At 40.2% G+C, this 25,159-nt stretch overlaps 1 protein-coding gene across 15 annotated transcripts in view; it reads left to right on the top strand.

Annotated features, from left to right (window-relative positions):
• Positions 1-25,159, top strand: part of ABI1 (abl interactor 1) — a 120,148-nt gene that overhangs the window by 67,215 nt on the left and 27,774 nt on the right. For all 15 annotated transcript variants that reach the window (XM_081228726.1, XM_081228725.1, XM_081228736.1 and 12 more), the window contains exon 3: positions 24,684-24,860. In XM_081228726.1, coding sequence (XP_081084852.1) covers positions 24,684-24,860 — 177 coding nt within the window. The remainder of the gene's footprint in view (positions 1-24,683; positions 24,861-25,159) is intronic.

The following is a 25,159-nucleotide window of genomic DNA, read 5'->3' as shown; positions in this document are numbered from 1 at the left end:
GTGTGGTATGGTCTGCTTTGAAGTCATAAAGATCTGGGTTTGAATCCTAGTTCTGCCAGCATGTGATTTGATCAGATAACCTACTTTTTTGAGTTTAGTTTTCTCATATGCAAAATTGGGACTATAGAGCTGACCTTAGAGATGAAATAAAGAATTGCATATAAAGCATTTAGCCTAACACCTGGATATAAAACGTTGGCATTATTAGTCATCATAGCTAATCATCCACTCTTTCTCTTATATTCAGCCTCTCTTGAATTCCCCCTCCAATCAACATTAAGTATTTTCCCCCTATCTTAAAAAAAAGCATTCCTTACCATGCATTTTGAGATATTACCTTTTCTCTCTTGACAGTTCACAGCCTAAGTTCTTGAATCTGTCATCTTGTGGCATCTTCTTCCTTGAAACATATATATGCCTCAGTCCATTGTGGTTTGATTTTGTCTCCTTCTACTCCATGGATGTTGCTTTTGCAAAAAGGAGCAGTGATATCTTTCTTTTAAATCTAGAAATATTTTTTGCCACCTCTTCCTTGTTGCTTTTATTTGTGGCACGTGACAAATTTGTGATTATGTTTGTTTACTTATTTAATGCCTGTTCCTTCTCTTAGAGGTAAGTTTAATGATGACAGAAACCTCATCTGTTTGGTTCATCACTGTGTCCCTAGTGTCTCCCTTAGGGTCTGGCAAGGAGCAGATCCTTGAATCTTTAAATTATCCATGTGGAACTTCAGAAAATCTGTAGTCCTTTATGAATAAGCATCACTGTTTTTTTTAATTAATTAATTAAAATATTTATTTATTAACATTAGCTTTTAAAATTTATTTATTTTATTTTATTTGTTTTATTTTTGGCTGTGTTGGGTCTTTGTTGCTGCGTGCGGGCTTTTTCTAGTTGTGTCGAGCGGGGGCTGCCCTTTGTTGTGGTGTGTGGGCTTCTCATTGCGGTGGCCTCTCTTGTTGTGGAGCACGGGCTCTAGGCACGTGAGCTTCCGCAGTTGTGGCACACAGGCTCAGTAGTTGTAGCTTGCGGGCTCTAGAGTGCAGGCTCAGTAGTTGTGGCGCACGGGCTTAGTTGCTCCGCAGCATGTGGGATCTTCTGAGACCAGGGCTTAAACCCGTGTCCCCTGCATTGGCAGGCGGATTCTTAATCACTGTGCCACCAGGGAAGCCCAATATTTATTTATTTATTTGGCTACACAGGATCTTAGTTGCAGCACTTGATATCTTCATTGCCGGGATCTTCGTTGTGGCATGCAAGATCTAGTTCCTTGACCAGGGATCGAACCCCGGCCCCCTGCATTGGGAGCGCAGAGTCTTAGCCACTAGACCACCAGGGACATCCCTCACTGTTGTTTTTAGAAAGTTCTCCATTTCAAAGGAAAATGAATGTACCCTAGTGTAAATTTTCAGTTATCAATGATTTGGTTCAGAATCTTAAACATAGTACTTAATGTGGTCACTGAAAATATTTTTGCCCACCTGTTCCCTGAGAAAGTCCAAGTGTGGAGAATTAAAAAAAGGCTGAAGTGGATTAGAACCTGTAATTTCATAGTGTCAGTGTTTGCAGTCTTCTCCATACTCACACTTTGCCTTGCAGTTCTTGTGAAACAACCAGGCAGGAGCTGGTCAACAAATAAGAGCGAGAATTGACCATTACCATTAAAAAGAAAATCTCTGTGCCTACTGCTTTTATTAAAAACCCACACCCACCTCTATCAGATGATATTTCAATCCTTAAACTTTGCCTTCAGGACAAAGGCTGGATTGTTGGTGTGGTATTGATGCAAGCATGATCTTGTCTTCCCTTGCCTTTCTAGCTTCATTCCTTCCCTTCCTTCACACTCTGTGCTTCAAGCCTCCTCATTCAGAGTTCTAGCAGTGTGCCGCTGTAGTGGCTAGTCCCTCTGCTTGAAATGTCTGTCTCCCCGATTTCCTCTGCCTGGCTAACTCCTGCTCATTGTTAAGGCTTCAGCTTAATTGTCCTGGTCTCATGGAAACCTTTTCCTTGGTTCCAGAAGGCTAGGTTTGATCTTTCCTTGTACTTCTGGGCCTACTCCTTCATGACAGATAGCTTATGTTTGGTCTTCCTGATCTGTTCTCTCCTCGCTGGTCTTTACCCTGGGAGGTTTACTGTATGGATTATGTCAATGGGCGTCTGTGACTTCCGGCTTCAGATAGGGTGCAGCCTGTGTGGACATGGGCAGGTCGGAAGCAGTGAGGAAGGTAAGCTCAGAATATTTATTTCCCTGGTTTCTTCCTGGTGGACTGGCTGTGTCCCAAGACAAGTCATTATTCCCCTCAATAAAGCCCTTCCTGGTGGCCTTGTCTGTGTGACTTTCTCTTCATCGTTCTGGTAATCTCTCCTGCCCTTGTCCTTTTGGATTTAGGGGTGCTGTTGCTGCTGCTAACACTAGTTCCTGTACCTTCCTTTCTGTTCCCATATCCCTCACCATTCCTTTGTATTTAGTCCCTCTATGTTATAAATGCTCTTTGAATTTTTCTAATTGGAATAGTTCATCAGTTTCTGATTGGAAATCTGGCTAATACAGCCCACCATGTGTTCTTTCTTTTTTTTTTTTTTTTTTTTTTGCGGTATGCGGGCCTCTCACTGTTGTGGCCTCTCCCATTGCGGAGCACAGGCTCCAGATGCGCAGGCTCAGCAGCCATGGCTCACGGGCCCAGCCGCTCCGTGGCATGTGAGATCTTCCCGGACCGGGACACGAACCCATGTCCCCTGCATCGGCAGGCGGACTCTCAACCACTGTGCCACCAGGGAAGCCCCACCATGTGTTATTTCTGATACTGCCCCCTCTCTTTCCTCCTGTTTTTGCCTTTGCCCTCACTTAGGGAAGCAGGAAGCTCAGCTGGTGAAGTTCTAAAGCACCCTCTTTTCCACTTTAGACAGGACAGTGCTACTTTTGTTTATATTACATAATGAGATTCTGTGTAAGAGTTGATTTGAAATTAGGATGAACAACAGAAAGATTTGAAAATCAGTGACTGCCAGAAAAAAAAATCTTAAAATCTTTTTAACAACATTTAAGTTTCTTTAAGAGGCCTGGCACCTGCCTTTATATTTAGCCTTATCCCTTACTAGTAACCCACCTCGGACCTTTAAATTCCAGGGATAAGAAATCTCTCTGCCTGTCAGTGTCCTGGCTAGTATTGTTACAGACATGTTTCACCTGGCTAACTCCCACTCATCCTTGAGGTCTTACCCTAAATTTTATTAAAGGGTGGTTTTCCCCAATTCCCCTTTCTGGCTGCCTCCCACCTGCACACATCTTATTAGAATTCTGTTAATTATTTTTATAGCGTCCTATACTTCCCGTCCTATACTTCCCTTTCATAGAATTTATTATTAGAATTACATCGTTAATTTGTCCTATTCACTGTCTGCCTTCCATAGGGTTCACTGTCACCTTTGCTGTATTTCTGGTGCCTACCATGCATACGTCTATTTATTCAACAAATAAAAGGGAAGGAAATTATAGTGGAAGGTCTCAGAATCTCTTTAGAGGAGCTCAATGCAGAGACTTCAGGGCCATTAGAATTTGTAACAGTTTTGAATGGGGCCATTCCCTTTTAATTTCAGTTGATGGAAAAAAAAGTCATTGTATCCTTATTTTAGAGAAACCTTATTTGGTTGTGTTCCTCCACAGATTAATGGAACATTGATTGCTAAATACCTCTGAATCATTGAATTTGAAAAAAAAAAGTCTTGCTCTCATTTTTATCACTGAGTAGTAAAGATGACTTAAAATATTTTTTTGAAGGAGGAGGAGGGACAATTTTAAACTCACAGAAAAATTGCACGTACAGGACAAAGAACTTTTTTGTTTTGGACTGTTTGAGAATAACCTGCTGCTGTGATGCCCCATCACTCCTGAATCCTTCAGTGTGTATTTTCTAGACGTAAGTACATGCTGCTGCATAGCCATAAAACAGTCATCAAAATCAGGTTAATTACCATCTAATCCACACATTCCACTTGTCTGCCAATTTGTTCAATAGCTTTATGGGACAAAGACCCAGTTCAGAAGCATTTAGTTATCATGTCTCCTCAGCCTTCTTCAAACTGCACCAGTTCCTCAGTCTACCCTTGACTTCTTAACTTCACCTGACCTTGATACTTTTGAAAATTATAGGCCAGTCAGTTTGTAGAATGTCAATATGAATGTTTGTTTCTTCATGATTAGATTCATGTGATAAATTAAAGATAACTTTTTGGAGGCAATAGCTTCCTATTTAAAAACTACTTTCATTGTCTTAATTTTTTAAAGAAACTTTTTTTTTTTTTTTACTTCTAAGACTTTTTCTAAGTGTTTCTAGCATTAGGGCTTGTAAATCCATAATAATATATAAAGATAGAGGAAATCTGTAAAGAATCTGGCATGTACATCAAGGCATAACATCCCTAAAAATATTTTGTTAGAGATCCAACAAAATTTGCTGTCATAGGAATTTTTATTTCAACTAATCAGGAATAATTTATTTTGCTGTATTTGTCATTACGATCATTTCAGATCTAAAAAATTTTCAGATTTAAAAATCCTTTGGTTCTGAATTTCAAGTGTTACTTGAGAACTTCTAAGATATAAATAAGTATATCTAATGATGGCAGAACTTATTTCTAAAATAACCAACCATCTTCGTTAAAAACAAATTGTATACATTTTAGCTCTGAAATAATTTGAAAATCCAAATGAAGGCAGTCAGAATCACTGTTCTAAGCCTATTTTTAGTTATTTTTCCTTTGAGCTGGTTTCCTTTCTAGCCACCTGCAGTTTTATGTGCAGTCCCACGTGTTCATTTTTTCTAAAACTGTTCCCCCACCAAGCTTGGCATGAAAGTAGCTTCTCTAATGTTTTTGGTTTGTTCTTTTGAAGAGCAAAGTATAAATTTTAAAACCTCCATTGATAAATTCATGTAAAAATATTTTTGATGAAAGACAGCATTACTATGGAATAAAGGATTCTCCGGCTCTAGGGTTTTTTAAATTACAGTTTATTTTGTCTTGATATCATTATACTACATATTAATATATAGAATTTATCTTTTCCATTCTTTAAAAAAATTTTTTTAACCTTTTATTGAAGTATAACACACATAGAAAATGCACAAAATGTAAACCTACATTTTAAATGAATTATCACAAAGGAAAAACCTGTGTATTCATCAAGACCTACAACATAGCCAATCATCCTTATGTTCTTCCCACCTGCCACCCCTCCTCTCCTTCCTAAAGGTAATCACTATCCTGACCTCTGGTAATGTAATTTAGTTGTTGTTTTTTTTTTAACATCTTTACTGGAGTATAATTGCTTCACTTTATTGGAGTATAATTGCTTTACTATATTGGAGTATAATTGTTGTGTTAGTTTCTGCTGTATAACAAAGTGAACTTTTCCATTCTTTTTACTTTCAACTTTTTCCTGTTAAGATTTGTCTCTTTTAAGAATAACTGGATTTAAAAAAATACAGTGTGAGAGTTCCTTCGTGCACTAATGGTTAGGATTCCAGGCTTTCGTTGCCATGGCCTGGGTTCAATCCCTGGTTCGGGAACTGAGATGCTGCAAGCCCGCCCCCAAAAAATACAGTGTGCTATTTCTTTTAACTGGGGCATTTATTGCATTTACACTTAATGTAGTTGTTGATATATTTGGATTCAGATGAACCACCATTATTCTGTACTTTTTATTCCTGTCACCTATTGTTACTTTTTCTTTTCTTCTCTTTTCCCTCCTTCCCTCCCTCCCTCCCTCCCTCCCTTCCTTCCTCTGGATTAACATTCTTTGGCGGCCTTATTGTGTATGTGTGCACGTATGTGTATGTGCACATGTGATGTGTGTATGCTGCCTCCTGCTTATGGTGGAGTATTTCCTTATGTGTTTTATGCATTTTGATTGTGAGCTCATCTTAAGATCTCATCTTTGAGATCTCTCTGCAGGCTAAGGGTAATACATTGATAAGATAAATTGATTATTCCTAGACAGTTCTGTTCTGCCAAGTGTTTTAGGGATACTATCAATCCAGGACTATTTAGAGGTTTGTACCTGAAAACTTCATGGAACATGTTATACTATCTTGGATAACTGCCCCCCTTCCTCTCCAGTGTGTGTGTGTGTGTGTGTGTGTGTGTGTGTGTATTAGTGTCCTAGAGGTGTTATAACAATTACCTCAAACTTAATGTCTTAACACAACTTTGTTATCTTATAGTTCTGACGCTTAGAAATATGAAATGGGTTTCACTGGGGCCAAAATTGAGATGTGGGCAGGATTGTTCTTTCTGGACATTCTATGGGAGAAGCTGTTCTCTTGCCTTATTTTAGCTTCCAGAGGCTTCCTGCATTTCTTAGCTGGTGGCCTCTTCCTCCATCTTCAAGCCAGAAATGGCCAGTTGAGTCTTTTTCACATGGCATCACTCTGATCAGCACTAACTGTCCTGCCTCCCTCTTTCCCTTTTAATTAAAGACCCTTGTGATTGCATGAGCCCACATCAGTAATCCTGATAATCTTCTTTTCTCAAGACCCTTAACTTGATCACATTTGCAAAGTTCCTTTTGCCATGTCAGTTCTATCTTCCCACCTTCAGCAAGCCAAGGCCTTATGTTTAGTTCCCATTTGGCATAAAAGTCTAAGCCCCTTTGTTAGTGGCCAGCAAGCCCCTGTAGAATAGCTTCTTTCATATTTTCTGCTCTTTTAGTCCTCCTTTCTCCTTCTCCCTGGATTTTCTTTGCTCTATTTAATATTGGACTGAATTTTAAAAAGATTCTGTCATAGTCTATCAAGCATGTTTAGGCAGTTTGTAAGTGGGAGACTTTTCAGGTTATCTAATCTGTCATATTGCCTCCGTTGGTATTCCTTATATTAACAAGGTATTCCTGAGTTTTAGTAAGATATAAGGTCTTATTTCTCTTACTTTTATTTTCCTATTATCTTTTAACTTAAAATGCTTTAAATTTACCCTCAAAAGAAAACAAAACCAAAACCAACCCCCAGAGCCTCAGTGAATCTCATCTTTGAACAAGCTTGTCATTTAACTGTGATTAAAAGTCAGTTTCTCTGTTTAAGTACTCTGTTTTACTCTTATCAACAAACGGTGTCTTTTTTCTTTAATCTGACCCAGCCTGTCCTGGATTACTCTGGTTCTGCTGCTCAACCAGACCAAGAATCTTTCTCACAACATCCTGTTTCCCTTTTTGACTGTCTGGTCAGGTGGTTCTCTTTCAATACAATTTTTATTTTCTATTTTTCTGTCTCATTTGAGCTAAAGGCATATGGATATTTTTCTCTGCCCAGGTGTTATCATTGGGCTTCATTTCACAATTCCCTCTGTCCGTCTGATAATATGTGAGTGTGTCCAAGCCAGTCAGATGCTACCTAAGGGATTATAGTGAAAAGCTAAGTTCTGTATTGCCCCTTTCTTTACCCAGTCTTGCTTTCTAGAGCACTTTTATAGTAAGTACTGTGTATTAGGCTTTTTACACACATGAACACCTATGAATTAATTCTCACAACAATCCCATCTCACAGATGAAGAAACTGATATACAAAGAAGTTATATTACTCGTTCAGGATCATACAGCTATTAAATGGCATTATTTGAACTAGGAAGTCTCATTTTAGAATCTGCTTGTTATCACTGTGCTGCACTGCCCTTAGTTTTAGACTGAAAATTATTTTCCTTTGAAAGGCAATATAGTCCATTTCTTCTGGCTTCCAGTATTGTCATTGAGATGTCTGATATGTCTCTGGTTCTAGATCCTTTGTATGTAACTTGTCTTTTTCTCTCTGGAAACCTTTGGAATATTTATTCTCTTTAGCTGTGGTGTTTTGAAATTTCACAGGGAAATAACTTGGTATCGGTCTTTTTTTTTTTTTTTTGCGGTACACGGACCTCTCACTGCTGTGGCCTCTCCCATTGCGGAGCACAGGCTCTGGACGCACAGTCTCAGCGGTCATGACTCACGGGCCCAGCCGCTCCGTGGCATGTGGGATCCTCCCAGACCGGGGCACGAACCCATGTCCCTCGCATCGGCGGGCGGACTCTCAACCACTGCGCCACCAGGGTAGCCCGGTATTGGTCTTTTGAAAGTACATTATGCTGGTACTTGGGGGATATGCTACTATATTTTGGGGGGGCGGGTCTAGTGTTATTTCTTCGATAATTTCTTTTCCCGTGTATTCTCTGTTCTTTTTTTCTAGATGTTCTATTCAGATATTAGACCTTCTGAATTAATATTTTAGTACTGTTTCCCTTTCTAGTTTCTACATCTTTGGGAGACTTTCCCAACTATAAATAAGAGTGTATCAAATATTTATATTGTTAAGTTTTACTATTGTTTTTAATTTTTAAGAATTTTCTTGCTCTTTTTCACAAGTTGGATTCTTATTTATTAATGAATTACCTTTTACTCTTCATATAATATATAAACATATATGACATGAATATATATATTTCATATAATATAAATCCTTTTAAAAAAAGGATTCCTCTAGTCTCTGTAAATTTTTTTTTCATGTTCTTTTTTTCTGTTTTTTTTTGTTTTGTTTTATTTTAGGTCCTCCCCCACCCCCCATGCAATGTTATATCAAATAATCTGGTGATCCTAGTCTGCTTCTATTTAACAATGAGGAACTGAAATGCTTAAGTAGAAACTATAAATATGTGACAGAGACTGTCAGTTGTGGGGGTTGGGCTTTGGGCAGGGCCCCACCCAAGTCTTCAGTATTTAAAAGTCTTTTCTTGTGCTGTTCTGTTTCTGCAGTGAAGAGTTTTTCTAATTTCTTTCATGAGAGTTGTGTTTATGAGGAAAAGCTGGCATTTGAGAACATGGTGAGTGGAAGGACGGCGAACTCAACAGTTCAGTATACAGACCCTCAATTCTCCAGCTTTTAGCTCTGTTCCTCACTTTTAAAAGAAGAGCAGTTGTATTGAGATAGAATTCACATACCATACAATTTACCCACTTAAAGTGTACAATTCAGTGGCTTTTGTTATATTCACAGAGTTACACATCCATCACCACAGCAATTTTAGAATATTGTCATTACCCCAAAAAAGAAACCCCCTATCCTTCTTAGCTCTCACTCCCCAATCCCTGCATCCTCTCTCCACCTAGCCCTAAGCAACTAACGATTTACTTGTTATCCCTGTAGATTTGCCCATTCTGGGTATTTCATATAAATGGAATCATGTAGTAAGTGGTCCTTTGCAGTGGTTTCTTTCACTTAGCATGATGTTGTCAAAACTTATCCATATTGTGGCATGTGTCAGTGCTTATTCCTTTTTATTGCCAAATAATATTCTATTTTATGGATATATCAGATTTATCCATTTATTAGTTAATGGATATTTGGACTGTTTCTACTTTTTGGCTATTATGGATAATGCTTCTATGAACATTTGTGTACAAGTTTCTGTGTGGACATATGTTTTCAGTTATATTGGTTATATACCTATGAGTGGAATTGCTGGATCCTCTGGTAACGCTGTGTTTAACCCTTCAAGAGACTGCTAACTGTTATCCAAAGTGGCTGCACCATTTTACATTGCCACTGGCAGTGTATCAAGGTTTCAGTTTTCTCCACACCCTCACAATCTCTGTTTTATCTATTTTTTTAAAAGAGCCATCCTAGTGGATGTCCAGGGGTATCTATCTCATTGTGGTTTTGATTCTGTTCCTCACTTTTGTAGTCTAAAGAAACTGTTGCTTCCAAATTCTTAGCCTCTCAAGGGTTATTTTTTTCTTTTAGAATAAATTGCCTTGCTGTCTACGGGCGTTTTGGGTTTTAGCTTCTTCTGTTGTTCTGTTCAGTTAGTTACCTTGCTTCCATTTGCTTTCTGATATCCAGCGATTTATTGGAAGTTCTTGGCCACTGATTTTCCTCCTCTTATTTCCCTTTATCATTTTGGGGAGGAAAAAAATATATATATTCAATTATATATATATATATATATATATATATATATATATATATATATATATATATATATAAATACAAAATAATGTAATCAATCCTCTAAATTTAATCTCTAAATTTCATCTACCAACTTGTATCTTTAAATATTCTTTCTGTATAAATATCCCCAAATGTTGTCCTTTCTTGTAAGAAGAATTACAGGACCAAAAATACTCCTGTGATGAATGTGAAAGAAATGAGGCTCAGAGAGGTTATTATTAAGTACAGTCCAAATCCTTTTAAAGTGTTGGATTTGACTCTTCTGATAATACTGATTTACACTCCTTGTTATATGTCTAATATAGCTGGAACATCTTAAATGAATTAAGTAACAATTTTTAATTTCTAAGATTGCTCATAAGAGTTGTATTTATTATTGGCTATAAGCTTTAACAGGTTTAACATCATCTGGTAAACTCAGAGTTAAACACTTGAATATGGATTTGGGAACATAGAATAATAATAATAATAATAAATAATAATAAATAAAGCTAACATTTATTTAGTTCTTTCCATGCCAGACACTGTTGAAAATCCTTTATACATGTTACCTCATTTAATCCTCATATTAACTGTGTGAGGTTGATAAAATTCTTTGTTTTTAAACCTCATTTGTCTGGTAAGAAAACTGACGTCATAGAGTAGTTTAGTAATTTGCTCAAGGCTACACAGCTAGTAAATGGTAGAGTCTACTTGTAAATCTGTGCAGTGTGCTTCCTGAGTCTATGCTATTGAAGTCATTAGATTATAATGCCTGACATTTCTACAGAATTTTAAATATATTATCTTTTTGAGGGGGGAGGGACACTCATGAGATATTAAAACAAATGTTAATTCTTGGGTAAGGAGTTGGGGAATTAGTACAAGTTTATGAGTGACATGTAGAAGATGAACTGTGATCTAATGTTCTCTTAAAAGCTCATATTTACTTTAGATCCTGGTTTGGATCAAAAATGATTGTCACTAAATTAAGCACAAAAAATTGTTTTTGATGTGGACACATAATTGCCATGTAGAGTGTTGTATAGTGTGCATTATATTTCTTAAGCAGGAGGGGGGGAGACAGAAAAGTGTCCTTGTGTTGTACTAAAGTTGGGTGTAGGCCAACGTGTTAGTGACAGATCCAGTTTTTCCCAGGATAAAATGTTTCAGAATAATTCTGATCTGGGTGTTTTATATTATGTTCTTCCACCAGAGTCTTATTTTGCAGCTCATCTTTTCTAAATAGGTCTGTTTTATAGTGTGTATATATAGGTCATTCTGAATCAAGTTAACTTCGCAGTTGATTGGGACCTTGTTTCAAGCTTATTGAACAAAGCTCTGTAACACAGAATTTTGGGCATAGGGCCATTTCCAGAGTCTGGTCCAAATAAGCAGTAACAGACAAAGATTGTCTCTTTCTTAGCTGAAGGCTTTCTGTGTGTGGCTGGTCTCAGGACTCTTTTACACTTTTTCTACCCCTTTCATACTCCTCTCCTTTTTCTATTCAGGGCAAAAGTGTTTTGGTTTTCATTCTGTAGTTACTCATTCAGCGAGCATTTATTGTGCTTTTACTTACATACAAGGTTCTTTGCTTGAAACCTATAATGACCTCGCTGTATTGGCACTGTCATTTGTGGGGCTAGTAGGCCTTCGGATATGATATTGAAGAAAATATGTGAAATATTTAGTAGTTTTGCTATGTCGTACTTCTTTCCCGCCTGTCTTTTGATAATTAAAAAGGATTGTTTTCTGAAGGATATTTAAAAGGAGCATATGCTTTCTTTACACACCACCTCCCCCCCCCCGCCAACTTCCCAAAGTGGTAAGGGAGAGTATAATTAAAACAACATATTTCCATACAATAATTTTAAATAATCATGTCTTAAAAGGTAATTTAAAAATCTTGTCTACTTGTGAAATTTATCTTTTTATTTCAACACTCATTTTGGAAAACACTGTTTTTCTTTTAAATAGAATCACTTTTGGAATATTGTAACTGTTCTTTCCTTCGAACCTTTGCTTTCTACACAATTTATTTTACCTATTCCTGTTCAATTCCCATTCTGCTCATACTATAAAGGGTCCGCTTGGCGCTTTAAAAAGAACTTGTCAAGTTTGGTTTCCTAATTTCTTTAGTCTTTCTTTAATAACTCTTAATATGAGTAGAGTTCAACTTATTTTTATTCATTCTATTTAAAATTTTCTCCAATCTCTAGGCAGGTGTTGTATTTTCACGCCTCTTTGCCTTTGCTTATACTGTTCCTTTTGCTTGGAATTCCACCACCCCCCACCCCCCGCCCCGTCTACTTTCTTCTCTTTGGCCTGCCAGATATGGCTGGCTAAAGTGAGGTTTCTTTTATGGAGTCTTCTGATAATGCTCCAGGAATAGTAGTCATTTTTTTCTCTGTGCTCTATTTGTGCTTTTTGTGCAATTTAAAGACTTAAAAAAATTATACTAAATAACATTCAAAAGAATAAATGTAATGTAACATAAATTTTATAATAACATAAACATCTGTGACTCTACCACCAAAGTTAACTAGAAAATGGTCAATTCTGTTTTTTCTACCTTTGTGTTTCAATCTATACTCCCAAGGGGCATTATTATCATTATTTCCTTGCCCTTTTAAAGTTTATCACAAATTATATGTATCCTTAAATAGTTACTGTTTAATTTTGTTTGGGTTTGGGTTTAATAAAAATAGATTCAGGCTGTATGTAGTCAAAACCAAAGCCCAGTATAGCTTGCTTTTTTAATTCAGTGTTGTGTTTCTACTATTTATCTGTATTTCATATATTTCATTCATAGTAGTTCATTCTCATTAATGTAATATTTCAAGTATAAATTTGCCACTTATTTGCATTTACATTTAATGAATCTGGAGTTGGTTTTTTCCCTCTAGCGTGAGGTAGGGATCCATTTTCTGTGTTTCTATCTGGCAAACTAGTTGCCCTATTTAAATAATGCTTTCTTTTCTCCTGTGCAATCATTGTAAGGTAACAAGTTTCCTTATGATCATGAGTTTGTTTCTGAGTTGTATCTTCTGTTGAATTGGTCCATTTATTTAACCCTATTTAAGAACCCTACTGTTTTATTTACTTTGGCTTTATAATAAATGTCAGCAGGCAAGCCCCCACCTCCCCCTTTCTTTTTTTTTTTTTTTTTAAAACCACGTCTTGGTCATTCTTTCCCCCTTGCCCTTCCGTATGTATTTTGAAACCATGAGAAACCCCATTAAGGTTTTTATTGAGAGGCTCGAAGCTGAAGATCAGTTTGGGAAGATTTAGCATCAATACTACATTGGATGGGAGTGGAGGAATGAGACGTGTATCTGGTTGTGAGTAGGTGCGGTGTGTTGTACTTGGCTTTGAAGGCCACACATTTTTTTTTTTTCAGGTTAATCTGTCAAACTCTCATTTCACTGTTTATTACCGCATGGGGAGGGAGTTTCTTAGGGTTATTCAGGGTGTTCTGGTTATTTTGGGGGGTAGAATATTTCTGCTGATTTTCCTATGTTCCCCATTGCTATTATTCTTTCTCACAACTCTTGATATTATTTGTACTTGTCATGGTAAGTCTGTCAGGAGAGTTTTCTAGTTGTGTTTTTGTTTTTTGTTTTAATTTTATTTATTTGTTTGTTTGTTTGTTTATGGCTGTGTTGGGTCTTCGTTTCTGTGCGTGGGCTTTCTCTAGTTGCGGCGAGCAGGGGCCACTCTTCATCACGGTGCGCGGGCCTCTCACTGTCGCGGCCTCTCGTTGCGGAGCACAGGCTCCAGACGCGCAGGCTCAGTAGTTGTGGATCACGGGCCTAGTTGCTCCGCGGCATGCGGGATCCTCCCAGACCAGGGCTCGAACCCGTGTCCCCTGCATTGGCAGCAGGCAGATTCTCAACCATTGCGCCACCAGGGAAGCCCTGTTTTTGTTTGTTTTTTTTTTTAATAAATAAATTTATTTATTTATTTTTTGGCTGCGTTGGGTTTTTGTTGCTGCACGCAGGCTTTCTTTAGTTGTGTTGAGCGGGGGCTACTCTTCGTTGCGGTGCGCAGGCTTCTCATGGCGGTGGCTTCTCTTGTTGCGGAGCACGGGCTCTAGGTGCGCGGGCTTCAGTAGTTGTGGCATGTGGGCTCAGTAGTTGTGGCTCGCGGGCTCTAGAGCGCAGGCTCTGTAGTTGTGGCGCACGGGCTTAGTTGCTCCGCGGCATGTGGGATCTTCCTGGACCAGGGCTCGAACCCATGTTCTCTGCATTGGCAGGTAGATTCTTAACCACTGCGCCACCAGGGAAGCCCCTCTAGTTGTGTTTTATTAGCTCTAGGTTGTGCCTCTTAACGTTACCCAGATCCAAGCCTTGTTTACTTTGTATTAGGCTACTGCAGGTATGTCTTTGTTACCAGCCCATTGCAGTACTGTTTCATTTTATGTGCTTAAAGTGCAATATAAAATAATAATAAAATTCAAAAAATTATTTTTTAAATGTGAAGATTTTCTTCAAATTAAAAAAATAATTAGGAACCATTGTGTAATTTCAAAACTGGACAGGGGAGTTGTTAAACTATTTTATTGTCATTTGATGTTTAAGCAGGAAACAAATACTGTCCTGTGTTAAACTTAGTTCTTGAATTTTTGTGAGTTTTGGATTATAGATAAGATCTTTAAGAATATACTAATGCCTTACAAGGTGATCACCCTGTGCCTGTTCATTCGATTCATTACTTCCAAATGTATGTCATATACATTCCTTCTATTTATCAGTTCTCCTTAAGGTGCTGAATCATCAAGCATGGTTATTGATCAGAACTTGTCTTTGGGTTTCTATCTTTTCTCTAGTTTGTCCTACTGATACCCATATCTGTAAGATCTGCTTTCTTCTTTCAAATGAATTTTAGCCTTTAAGACTTGTCTACCTTGGAATCAATGAGTTTCAAGCTTCTAGAACCTTAATGCTTGTTAGACTGGGCTCTGAGGAGTTTTCTAAAATCTTTATTATTATTATTATTATTACCTGCAGTCACCATGCTGTACATTGGATCTCTAGACTTATTCATCCTGCACACCTGCAACTTTGTCCCCTTTGACTAACATCTCCTCATTTCCCCCACCTCCTCACCCCTGGTAACCACCATTCTGCTCTCTGCTTCTAGTGTTCAACTTTCTAAGATTCCACATATGAGTGAGATCATGATATGTCTCCCCCACCCCCAGCCCCGTATCTGACGTATTGCACTTAGCTTAATGTCCTCCAGTTTCAACGTCTATAGTGTTCCTAATACACCATGTGCTGTGTCCATGTTTTTATATTAATATTTTGGAAAATACTTTGCCTTAATTGCAGGGTTGTAGATTGGATAGTTTGATAAATATGATTCACTTGTGGTTAATTTTTTCTGGTACTTTTTGTATTAAGCAATATTATAAATAGATTCTAATATTATCCCAGTCCCCATTTTATATAAGCAAAATGGAATCTTAGTGAGTTAAAACTTGTATAAAATTTCATAACTAGTAAGTGAAAGAGTGTTCAAACCAAGGCTTTCTGATTTCACATTTGTGTGCCCTTTTAAAAAAAAATGAGTGGTTTTCACCTGTGCTTCATGGGTCTGGGGATTGCTGTAGGGTGCTACAGCCTGCTAGTCCCTCTCAGCTTGAGATACTCTTGAATTTTATGGTTATTATATTAGAATTGAAAACTAATTTTCTTTATATCAGACTGCTTCTTTTGCCATCTAAAGATAAAGTGTGAAAGTAAGGAAATTCAAATATGAGAAGGAATTGGTCTCCTTGGAAAAGCTAACTTTGGCTTGGTGAACATATGCATGCTGCTGTTATACAAATGTTCCAAGCCCGTTCCCCTCCTCCTCCTCCTGCTTTATTCACTCACCCTGTCATATGGAGGGTTGTACACCGCTGGACGGGTTGTGATGTGGGCTTTCATGATTTGAATTGGGAGACTGGGGAGGGAGTAAACTCAGAGAAAAGTTTTTTCAAGTAATTTGAAATAGTGTCCTGAATAGTTCTACAGGGTGTGAGGGAAATGGGAAGGATGAAAAAAAGATGATTTTAAAGAGAGTTGTGGACACCATGATGTTTGAGAAAAATATGGAAAGAACTTGAGCCATTTTGAATTTGTTTTTCCCACGAAGACTGGGAACCATGTGGGATATTCTTTTAAGTAGGATTTAAGCAGGTAAGATAGCTTCAGATTTTTTCATTTTGTCTTTGCAAGTTTACTTTTTTGGTGAAGATCACCATGGTTATACCGTGGAGAACAGATTGGAAAGAGGCTAGATTGGATGCAGGTGGACCAGTTAGACGGCAGATGCAATAGCCAAGGTGAGAGATGATAGTGGATTGACTAGGATTAAAGTGTTGGAAACAGAAGGAAACAAATTTCTTGTACTTAAAGGTAAATGTGACAAGATTTAGTGATACTGGGTATGAAATAAGTGCTGGATGTCTGAACTATATAACTTGATAGAGAACTGAAGTAGGAAGTAAAGTCGACTCTGTGTGTGATTTGGGGCACATTCATTTTGAGGTACCATTGAAATATCCCAGAGGAACATAGCAGGTGTTTGTATGATTCTGTAGCGCAGAGGAGAGGTCTAGAATAGAGAAAAGTTTATGTGAGTGTTAAGAGTAATTCAGACCTGAATGTGGATGAGTTTGCCAAGGAGAAAAGGGGAAGATCCTACGACTAAACCGGGAGGCACCATGCCTGTCAGGCGGCCTTGTAAAGGAGAACACAGTATGAGTGTTTGGGAGTTAGGAGCACACCAAGGTGAGTGGTGATCCATCTTTTTTTTTTTTCCTTTCCAGTGAAATCTCTATTTTTCCTTGTGTGGAATAATGAGTACCTAAACTTAATTCCATGTCAAGCAAAATTTAGCTAGAATTTGTACTAGTCAATCTTGTGCTGGAACTGTCAGACAAGGAAGGAGTTTGAGATATGTAGGGGCACACACACACAAAAATGTAGCTAACTGCAGTTTAACAAGTTAGCCTGCCATAGTTTCATGGATGCTGGTAGAAGACACAAGACTTCTCAGTCAGAGACATCGGACTTGATTCCTCATGGCAGTAGCAGGATCGGAGTTGTTAGCATTCTTGCTGGTTTCCCAGCCCCACGCTCCGTAGAGGGCTGTGTGGAGGGTGAGTGATGCCTGTGGTGGCGCCGCTCCTACATTTGCAGTGCAGCCTGTTACAGGAGAGGAACCTCCAGACCTTCATAATGGGCAGTAAGCCTGCCTGACCTTAATCCTGGAGGGAGGTGACGTCTTTATTGTGCTAGATAGTGAACAAACCTGCCCTTTGTTCCTGATTCCTTCCTGGCTGTTCGCTGTTCGCTGGACAGACATACTTAAGATAGTCTGGAACAAAGACAGGCAGCGCCTCCACTACAAGATGAACAGAAATGCAGTGGGCCCAAGGATAATTGCCTTCCAACAGCATTCACCCCTCATGTCTCTCCCTTCTTGGCTTCTGGTAAAATTTCCCATGATTACGCTCTTCATTGGCCACCCTGAGTAATCTATCTGACAGAGCCTGGGACTGGAGCCATTCAGTTTGTCTCATAAAACATGTAATTTAGTTTACGTACTATCAACATGGTAGCAGGATGAGGCCAAGCTGCAATCTTGACCTCATCTATGCTCCCCAGGGTCCTAGACCAGCCAGCTGAACAAATACCATAAACCTTCAGGGTCTGCCTTAGAGAGCCCAGTGGCTTTCTCTTCAAGTTTCTGTACTGACTTTCTACTTGATCCAAGTCCTGCAGGAGTATTAGGGAATGCACAGATTTGGCCTCGCCTGCAGGAAGTCTAGGGCAGTTCTGTCGTCCATAATGACCCTGGCCCTGGCCCGTGAGCTGACGCTGACCTGAACGGCTCCAGGGCTGACACGATCTCATTGTTCACCTCAGCTAAAGTCAGGGACAGATTGCAAACCACCATTTCTAATTGGATAACTTCCATTTCAGGCACAAATGCCTCAGAGCAGATGACACATAATTAACAAGTCAGTTATCCTTCTGGGAGGGCCCCCTCCCCCCAATCAAGAATAGCCTTACTTTGGAGAGGTCACAGCCGTCTGTGGATACAGGATCTATGGGTGGTGCTTGCTTAAACACTTGAAGGTCTCTTAGGATCACCCCTGCAGTGCACGTCACCACATTTCTGGAGGGAAGTAAGGTAACGAACGCCTGGCTTCCGCATGAGCACTCCTGTGAAGAATGTGGTGCTTACAGTTGTCGTCCGCCCTCCCACCCCCCAACCCCAGGTGGGACCTACTTAGCGAGCACAGGCTGGCAGTTTCTCCAGTGTTGCCTCCTGGACAGCTGGCAAGCCTTAGGGCTCCCAGTTCAATACAAATAACTGAGTCTAGTACTTCTTTTTGTTTTTGGAGGTGTTACCTGAAGGCAGTCAGTCCAGTCTGTCCTGTTTGTCTGTGCCACCTGTCAGGTAGCATTCACCTGCTCCTTAGGGATGGCTGAATGATAGCTACAGGAATTGGGGGGGGGGGTGGTTTGGAAAGACACCTGGAGGTATTGGCAGGTGTTCTGTGTGGGAGGCTCAGGGGCTAGGACCATCTTCTTCTGCTTTCCTGAGATTTTTCAGTGACGTTGAGGAGAAGGATGATCACGTGATCAGAGCTGTCCAGCAGGGCATGGCAGAGCCGGCAGGCAGTTCCGTTTATTGAGGCACTTGCACGATCTGGGAGAGCCACACCCGGGACTTTTCCTTTGTGAGGAAGGTTCTGGGGGATTCAGAAAGACAGAATCACAAATGTCCCTCCCTCCTTCTTACCTCCTGAGGTTTAACGTTTTTCTTTCACTGGTGCCAGGATTGTTCTTCTTCCACTGCTACAGAATCAGTGTGTCCCATTCCAGTCACTAACCTTTCCCTTTTTCCCGATTATCCCTGACCCTCACCGTGACCGTTTTTGTCTGGAAGGGTCAGGTGCCAGAGGGACGAGAGCATTTTTATTAAACTTAGAGATCCTATTACGTCCACCACTTTGGTCCACATGGTCCAATGTAAGGGGATTTGGTGAGCAGAATACTTAAGACCACAGAAGTACAACAAGAAAATTCAGGCGGCTAAACCACAATTAAGTTAAAATTCCCAAGGCCCCCTTTTGGCTGGGCTGCCACCCAGAGGCTGCCACCCAGAGGCTGTACTGATCAGGCCAGCATGGGGTCTCCATTAGGGGAAAGAATGAAGCATCATGCTCGGGCGGATCCCAAGTGGCCAAGAGGAGACAGTCTCTTTCTGGGAACAGCCATGTTCAGTGACCAACCTGCTTTGCTGACGTATGTAAACCAGGAAGAGCCAAGGGGGGTATAGTCAGAAATCTTTTAGAGTTGACTTAAAAAAATGTTTTTTAATTGTGGTAAAATACACGTAACAAGATTTCCCTTCTTAACTCTTTTTAAGTGTACAGCTCAGTAGTGTAAGTACCTTCACAGTGTTGTGCAGCCAGTCTCCAGAACTGTTTTCATCTTGCAAGACTGAAACTCTGTCCCCATTAAACCACAGCTTAATTGCTCTCTCCCTGCAGCCCCTGGCAACCACCATGTTACCTTCTGTCTCTATGAATTTGACTACTCTAGGCACCTCATATAAGTGGAATCACACAGTACTTGTTCTTTTGCGACTGCTTATTTCACTCAGCATAATATCCTCAGGTTCATCCATGTTGTAGTATGTGTCAGAATTTCCTCCCTTTTTAAGGCTGACTAATATTCCATTGAATGAATATATATATATATATATATATATATATATATACACCACATTTTGTTTATCCATTCTTTCATTGATGGACACTTGGGTTACTTCCACCTTTTGGCTCTTGTGAATACACCACTATAAACATAAGTGTACAGATACCTCTTGGAGACTCTGCTTTCAAATCTTTGGGGTATATACCCAGCAGTAGAATTGCTGGACCATATGGTAATGCTATAGTTAAGGATTTAGGACCCACCATTCTGTTTTCCACAGCAGCTGTACTGCTTTACATTCCTACCAGCAACGCACAAGGGTTCCAATTGCTCCACATCCTTGCCAACGTTTATTATTTTCTTTTTTTGTTTGTGGGGGGGGCGGATAGCAGCCATCCTGATGGGTGTGATGTCTCATTGTGTTTTTTTTTTATTAGTTATCTATTTTATACATATTGGTGTCATTGTGGTTTTGATTTGCATTTCCCTAATGATTAGTGATGTTGAACACCGTTTCACGTACTTATTGGCCATTTGTATATCTTCTTTAGAGAAATGTCTATTCAAGTCCTTTGACCATTTTTGAATCCAGTTGTCTTTTGTTTTTGAGTTTTTTAAGTTGATTTTTGAGGACGCTGTTTCAGCACTCACCAATACAAGATGCCTGTGGATGGTAGGGAGTGTGGAAGCCCATCACATACTTTGACAAACAACCCATTTTTTGTGACTTTTGTGTTAAAAAGTATACCATTGTCAGATAGCAAATGGTTTGGAAAGTGAAAAACATGACACAGATTAGTGTCAGGGGCCACAGTATGGTTGGAGCCAGCTGATTGGATTGGTATTGTAATACCATAACCTGAAAGAGTGTCATCAACGGCGAGGCACTACTGATGGTCTGAAGACGGGGTTAAAGGTCTGATGTAGCCAGTCTTCCAGTGGCGGGAGATGTGGCCTCTCTCACCATGAGACGAATGGGTCTTTTTCCGGGAGTCACCAGTGTGGGACGCAGAGGTTGCCTCTGCATCAGGAAGAGAGTCCTTTACTCTGTGTCTGTTCAGTGATGGTCCATGTGTTGACGCATCTGGAGTGGTGATGGATCCACCGGCAGAGATGGCAGTCTGGGCAGTGCAGGCTTCATCAGCAGCTGGACTCCTGTTGGCTTCATCAGACAATGGGCCCTTACCATGGCCCATATTAGTGACCCAGATGGTCTGCTCGGCAACTACTGTCTGTCTCCACAGTTTATATGCCAAGTCTTTAAGATGTCAGTCTGTAGTTTTCTAAGTAGCAGACCCGAACAGCTATTACCATTGGGTATTAGCCCCATATCAGTAGAAGTCTAACAAGGTTTATCACCGGGAATATCAGCCAGATCTCTGAGAACATCCTTGAGTTCTGCCCGCAGAGCACAGCAACCACACCCACTTTCATTTCTGCATAGCTGGCACTGAGGTTGAACAGCACAGCAATCCATGGAACACCACAGGGTCTCAGCTTAGTTGAATCATTAGTGCACCAGGCCCAGGCATTTAGGGGATCTTCTGTGAATCAAGGGCCTCATTGAACCAACAGAATGGAAAATAAATTTTCCCTAAAGGGGTAGCTGCCACTCTTTCCTGTAGAGCTGAGAGGTCATAGGGGCCAGGCTGGCTGCATTCTTGAATATACCAAGTCCAAGGGGCACCTCTGGTGGAGGCTGTTCCTCTTGTCAGAAGCTCCAGTCAGTAACATTACCCAGGCACAGAAACTTGTACTCAGAGGGGTCATAAGGACTGTGGGCCACTAAGGCTGCTAGTGCTTTTCTACATGTGGCTCTTCCCAGTTGGCATAATCCCCTCTGGCTCTTAAGAGCATTCACCGTGCAAGCATGAAAAATATGAATACCAATTACACATTCAGTGTTGGAAGCCACAACAGTAATACATTGAGTTGGTACCAAGAGTCCCACCCAAAAGAACACGTTAGCCTCTCTTCCCCACTGTGAACTGCACCCAAAGCTCATAGCTGAAAGCATAAGGTACCCTCTCCCTCCACAGGATGAGGCATGAAGGTGACATGGGCTCCAGTGTATATCAGAGCTATAAAATGTCCCTCCCCTCCCCACAGTGATCTCGCAAACCCGGGTATGTTTGATCTTCAGTTCCCCTTGGGGACTGGGAGAACTTGGCCCCGCCCCTAACAGTCTTTCTCTTTAAAGGGTGTAGGGGGAGGCTGGGAGAGAGCAGCTCTGCACCGGTAAACAAGGTGAATTTATTTCAGTTTTGAGTGGCGCTGTAGCTGCGAGCATTTGGGGCACCATAGCCCTGTGTTGTGTACTCTGTGGCAGGGCCGTCGTTGCTGACTGGCATCATCCATTTCCATTAGGGGATGCCTTGATTCAGCGGCTACAGCCACATCACTTCCTGGCGGAGGCCATGAGTTTGTACTCTTTGGCCGACTTGGGCTTGATCTGCACGGGTGGCATCGTTGTTTTTAGGAGTCTACCTAATGTGGACTATCTGCTGCTCGCTCCATTGTCAAAAGAACAGCTCTTCAATTCTTGCTTGATTTCAGCATAAGGACTTAGGAGGGTTTTCTGAAGCTGATAGAATTTAATCTAGATTTCTGTGGGTGAGTTTCTCATTCTGTGGTGAATCATTTGCTAAATCATCATTTAAAATCCACTTTAGTACGGAAGAGCCCAAAGACTAGTCAGTGCCCCTGGGAGATTGTTTCGGGGAAAGTTTCCCAGAAGGGCCAGAACTGTCTTATAGCAGACAGGGCCCACTGCCAAAGCCTGAGGTCTTTTGCTTATCTCGAATGGGTTTAATGTTGAGAAGACGGACTGCAGGAGGGGCTGAGCACTAAGACAGCCAGGTGTTGCCTTTCTTCTTTAACAAGCACTATGTGCCCCTCCCACCCCATCAATCTCCCTGGCAAACTAGCAGTTGCTAAAGATTCTCCTGGTTCTGCCCACAGTGGTTACAGTTTTCCTTCTTTCACCCTCATCATGGATACATTTATGGTGCTCCCGCCTCCCTCTGCCAGACAAATCTTATTACTAGTTGTTTACAGGGCCGACCTGGTGAGCTTGGTGGATAGCTGACAGTAACCAGGGCATCATTCAGGCTGCTGTGTTTGAAACTACTTCCTGGTACTCAGCCTGAAAGTGCCACCCCAGTTCAGCCTCATGAGCAGGCCATGAAGTAGGGGACCAGACATTGCCTGGGGGGGACCATACAATTTGGTCAACATGTTCACTCACGATTCCCATGGACTTTTCTCAGTTCCTGTTAACTGTCCTTTCATTCCATTTCTAAAAAGCTTTGTCTTTGTCAGCATTCCATCTTCATTACCAAAACTGTCAAAAATTGTGAGGGGTTTGAAATCTTACCCTTTGTGGAAGCTCACAAGTTAGCCTGCACAATTCCATGGATTCGAGTAGAAGACCTGAGACTCCTGGTCAGAGACAAAAGCTGTCATTACTCCTGGCATTAGTCAGCACTTGTGTCAGACAACCAGCCACAATTTCTCTCAGGATACTGCAGAGAGACCCAGGTGATTGATGCCTGCACACACAATTGGGTGTGTTACAGGAAAGGAACTCCCAGCTTAGGGGACCAGATCTTTTATAATGGGCAGTAAGCCTTCCTGCCCTTTGCCCTGGGGAGTGGCAGTATCTTTATTATACCGGACAGTGAACAAACCTGCCTTTTGCTCTTTGAGGAGACACTATATCTTCTTAGGCTGTTTACTATATAAATATACAAAACAAAGGGAATCAGTACCTCTTCTCACAAGATGTGCAGAAATGCACATAACATTAAACTTTTTTTTCCTGATTCCTGACAATACCTTCCCCACCCCCTTTCAGTTCAGTTCCCATACTTACATTTTCTCACCTAGGCTACTGTAATTACTTCCTAACTGCCAGTAGTCTCCTATCTGCCCTCAACACCTGTGCCAGAGGGATCTTTTAAAATGCAGACCTGATGTTGTCACTCAGCTTAAATTTGTTATTGGTTTCGCATTGCTGTTAGGCCAAAGTTTAAATTGTTGAGTGGTTGTGTAATTATTTCTCACGTGCTGACTACTACCCAGTTTTTAAATGTTGGCAATTAAAGAAGGGGGAGGGCTTCCCTGGTGGCGCAGTGGTTGAGAGTCCGCCTGCTGATGCAGGGGACGTGGGTTCGTGCCCTGGTCCGGGAAGATCGCGGAAGATCCCACATGCCGTGGAGCCGCTGGGCCCATGAGCCATGGCCTCTGAGCCTGCGCGTTGTCGCAGAGCCTGTGCGCTGCAACGGGAGAGGCCACAACAGTGAGAGGCCCATGTACCACAAAAAAATAAAAAATAAATAAATAAAATAAATAAATAAGGGGGAAAAAAAAACTTTTTAAAGCCGTAAAGGCCAGTACTAGAGAGGCTGCAGATGTGTAGGCTGCATGCTGCCAGATTGGAACCTCTGGTCTTATCTTTTTTTTTTTTTTTCCTCTTACACCTTTGTCTGCAACATGTTGTTCTTTTTGCCTTGAATATTTGTCTCTTATATTTCTATTCATTTTTTAAAAACCTACTTACTCTATAAAGCCTTCTCAACCTAGTCGGACATCTTGCTCTAAATACCTTTAATTCCAAATAAACTGTGCGTGTGTCATTATAGTACTTCATCTAGTTGTTATTATTGATTTTTTTTTTTCTGGTCTGTATCCCCACAAAATAAAATGTAAGCTACACAGAGCAAGAGCCCTCCCTTTCCACACACAGCAGGTTTTTAGGCAAGAAAATTGCTTTCCTAAGAATCATTTTGGTATCAAAACCAATAACTTAGTTGGTGCTTTTAATCACTTTAGATAATCCATGTTTTGAGCCTGAAAGATATTAATTTGCTTAATTTTGATGGGGAAGATGCAGTATTATTCACTGGAAAATAGACACATGATACAGTCTTATGGTCCATTATATGTGGATATAGTATATATTATTTACTCTGCCAAATAATATTTTCTTGCTTTGTTCAAATTTAAAATATAGACTGTGGACATTCATAAAGAGAAAGTGGCTCGAAGAGAGATTGGTATTTTGACAACAAATAAGAATACATCAAGAACTCACAAAATAATAGCACCTGCAAATATGGAGCGTCCTGTAAGGTATATTCGGAAACCTATTGACTATACAGTTCTGGATGATGTGGGCCATGGTGTCAAGGTAAGCGTTTTATATTACATTAACTTGAAATAATTTGCATATCCAATAAATATTTTGGATAGGAAATATAGTGAGAAAGCTGATTTTCTTAAAGAATTAATAGATTCTCTTAGTAATTAGCAGTACAATTTTTATAGACCATTTATTTAATACTAGTTACATATTATACTAAGCTTGGGGCAGAATTTTACCTGTGCAGTAGGCTGTATTCAAGAAGATATAAACACTTAAAATGGCCACGCATTTGTTAAGCCGTTTGAATCCTAGACTAATGTTATAAATTTGTGTTGTGAATGCCA

This window comes from Mesoplodon bidens, assembly GCF_964165515.1.
Source record: "Mesoplodon bidens genome assembly, chromosome: 3".
Classification (NCBI taxonomy): domain Eukaryota; kingdom Metazoa; phylum Chordata; class Mammalia; order Artiodactyla; family Ziphiidae; genus Mesoplodon; species Mesoplodon bidens.
This window is presented reverse-complemented; position numbering and strand designations above follow the sequence as displayed.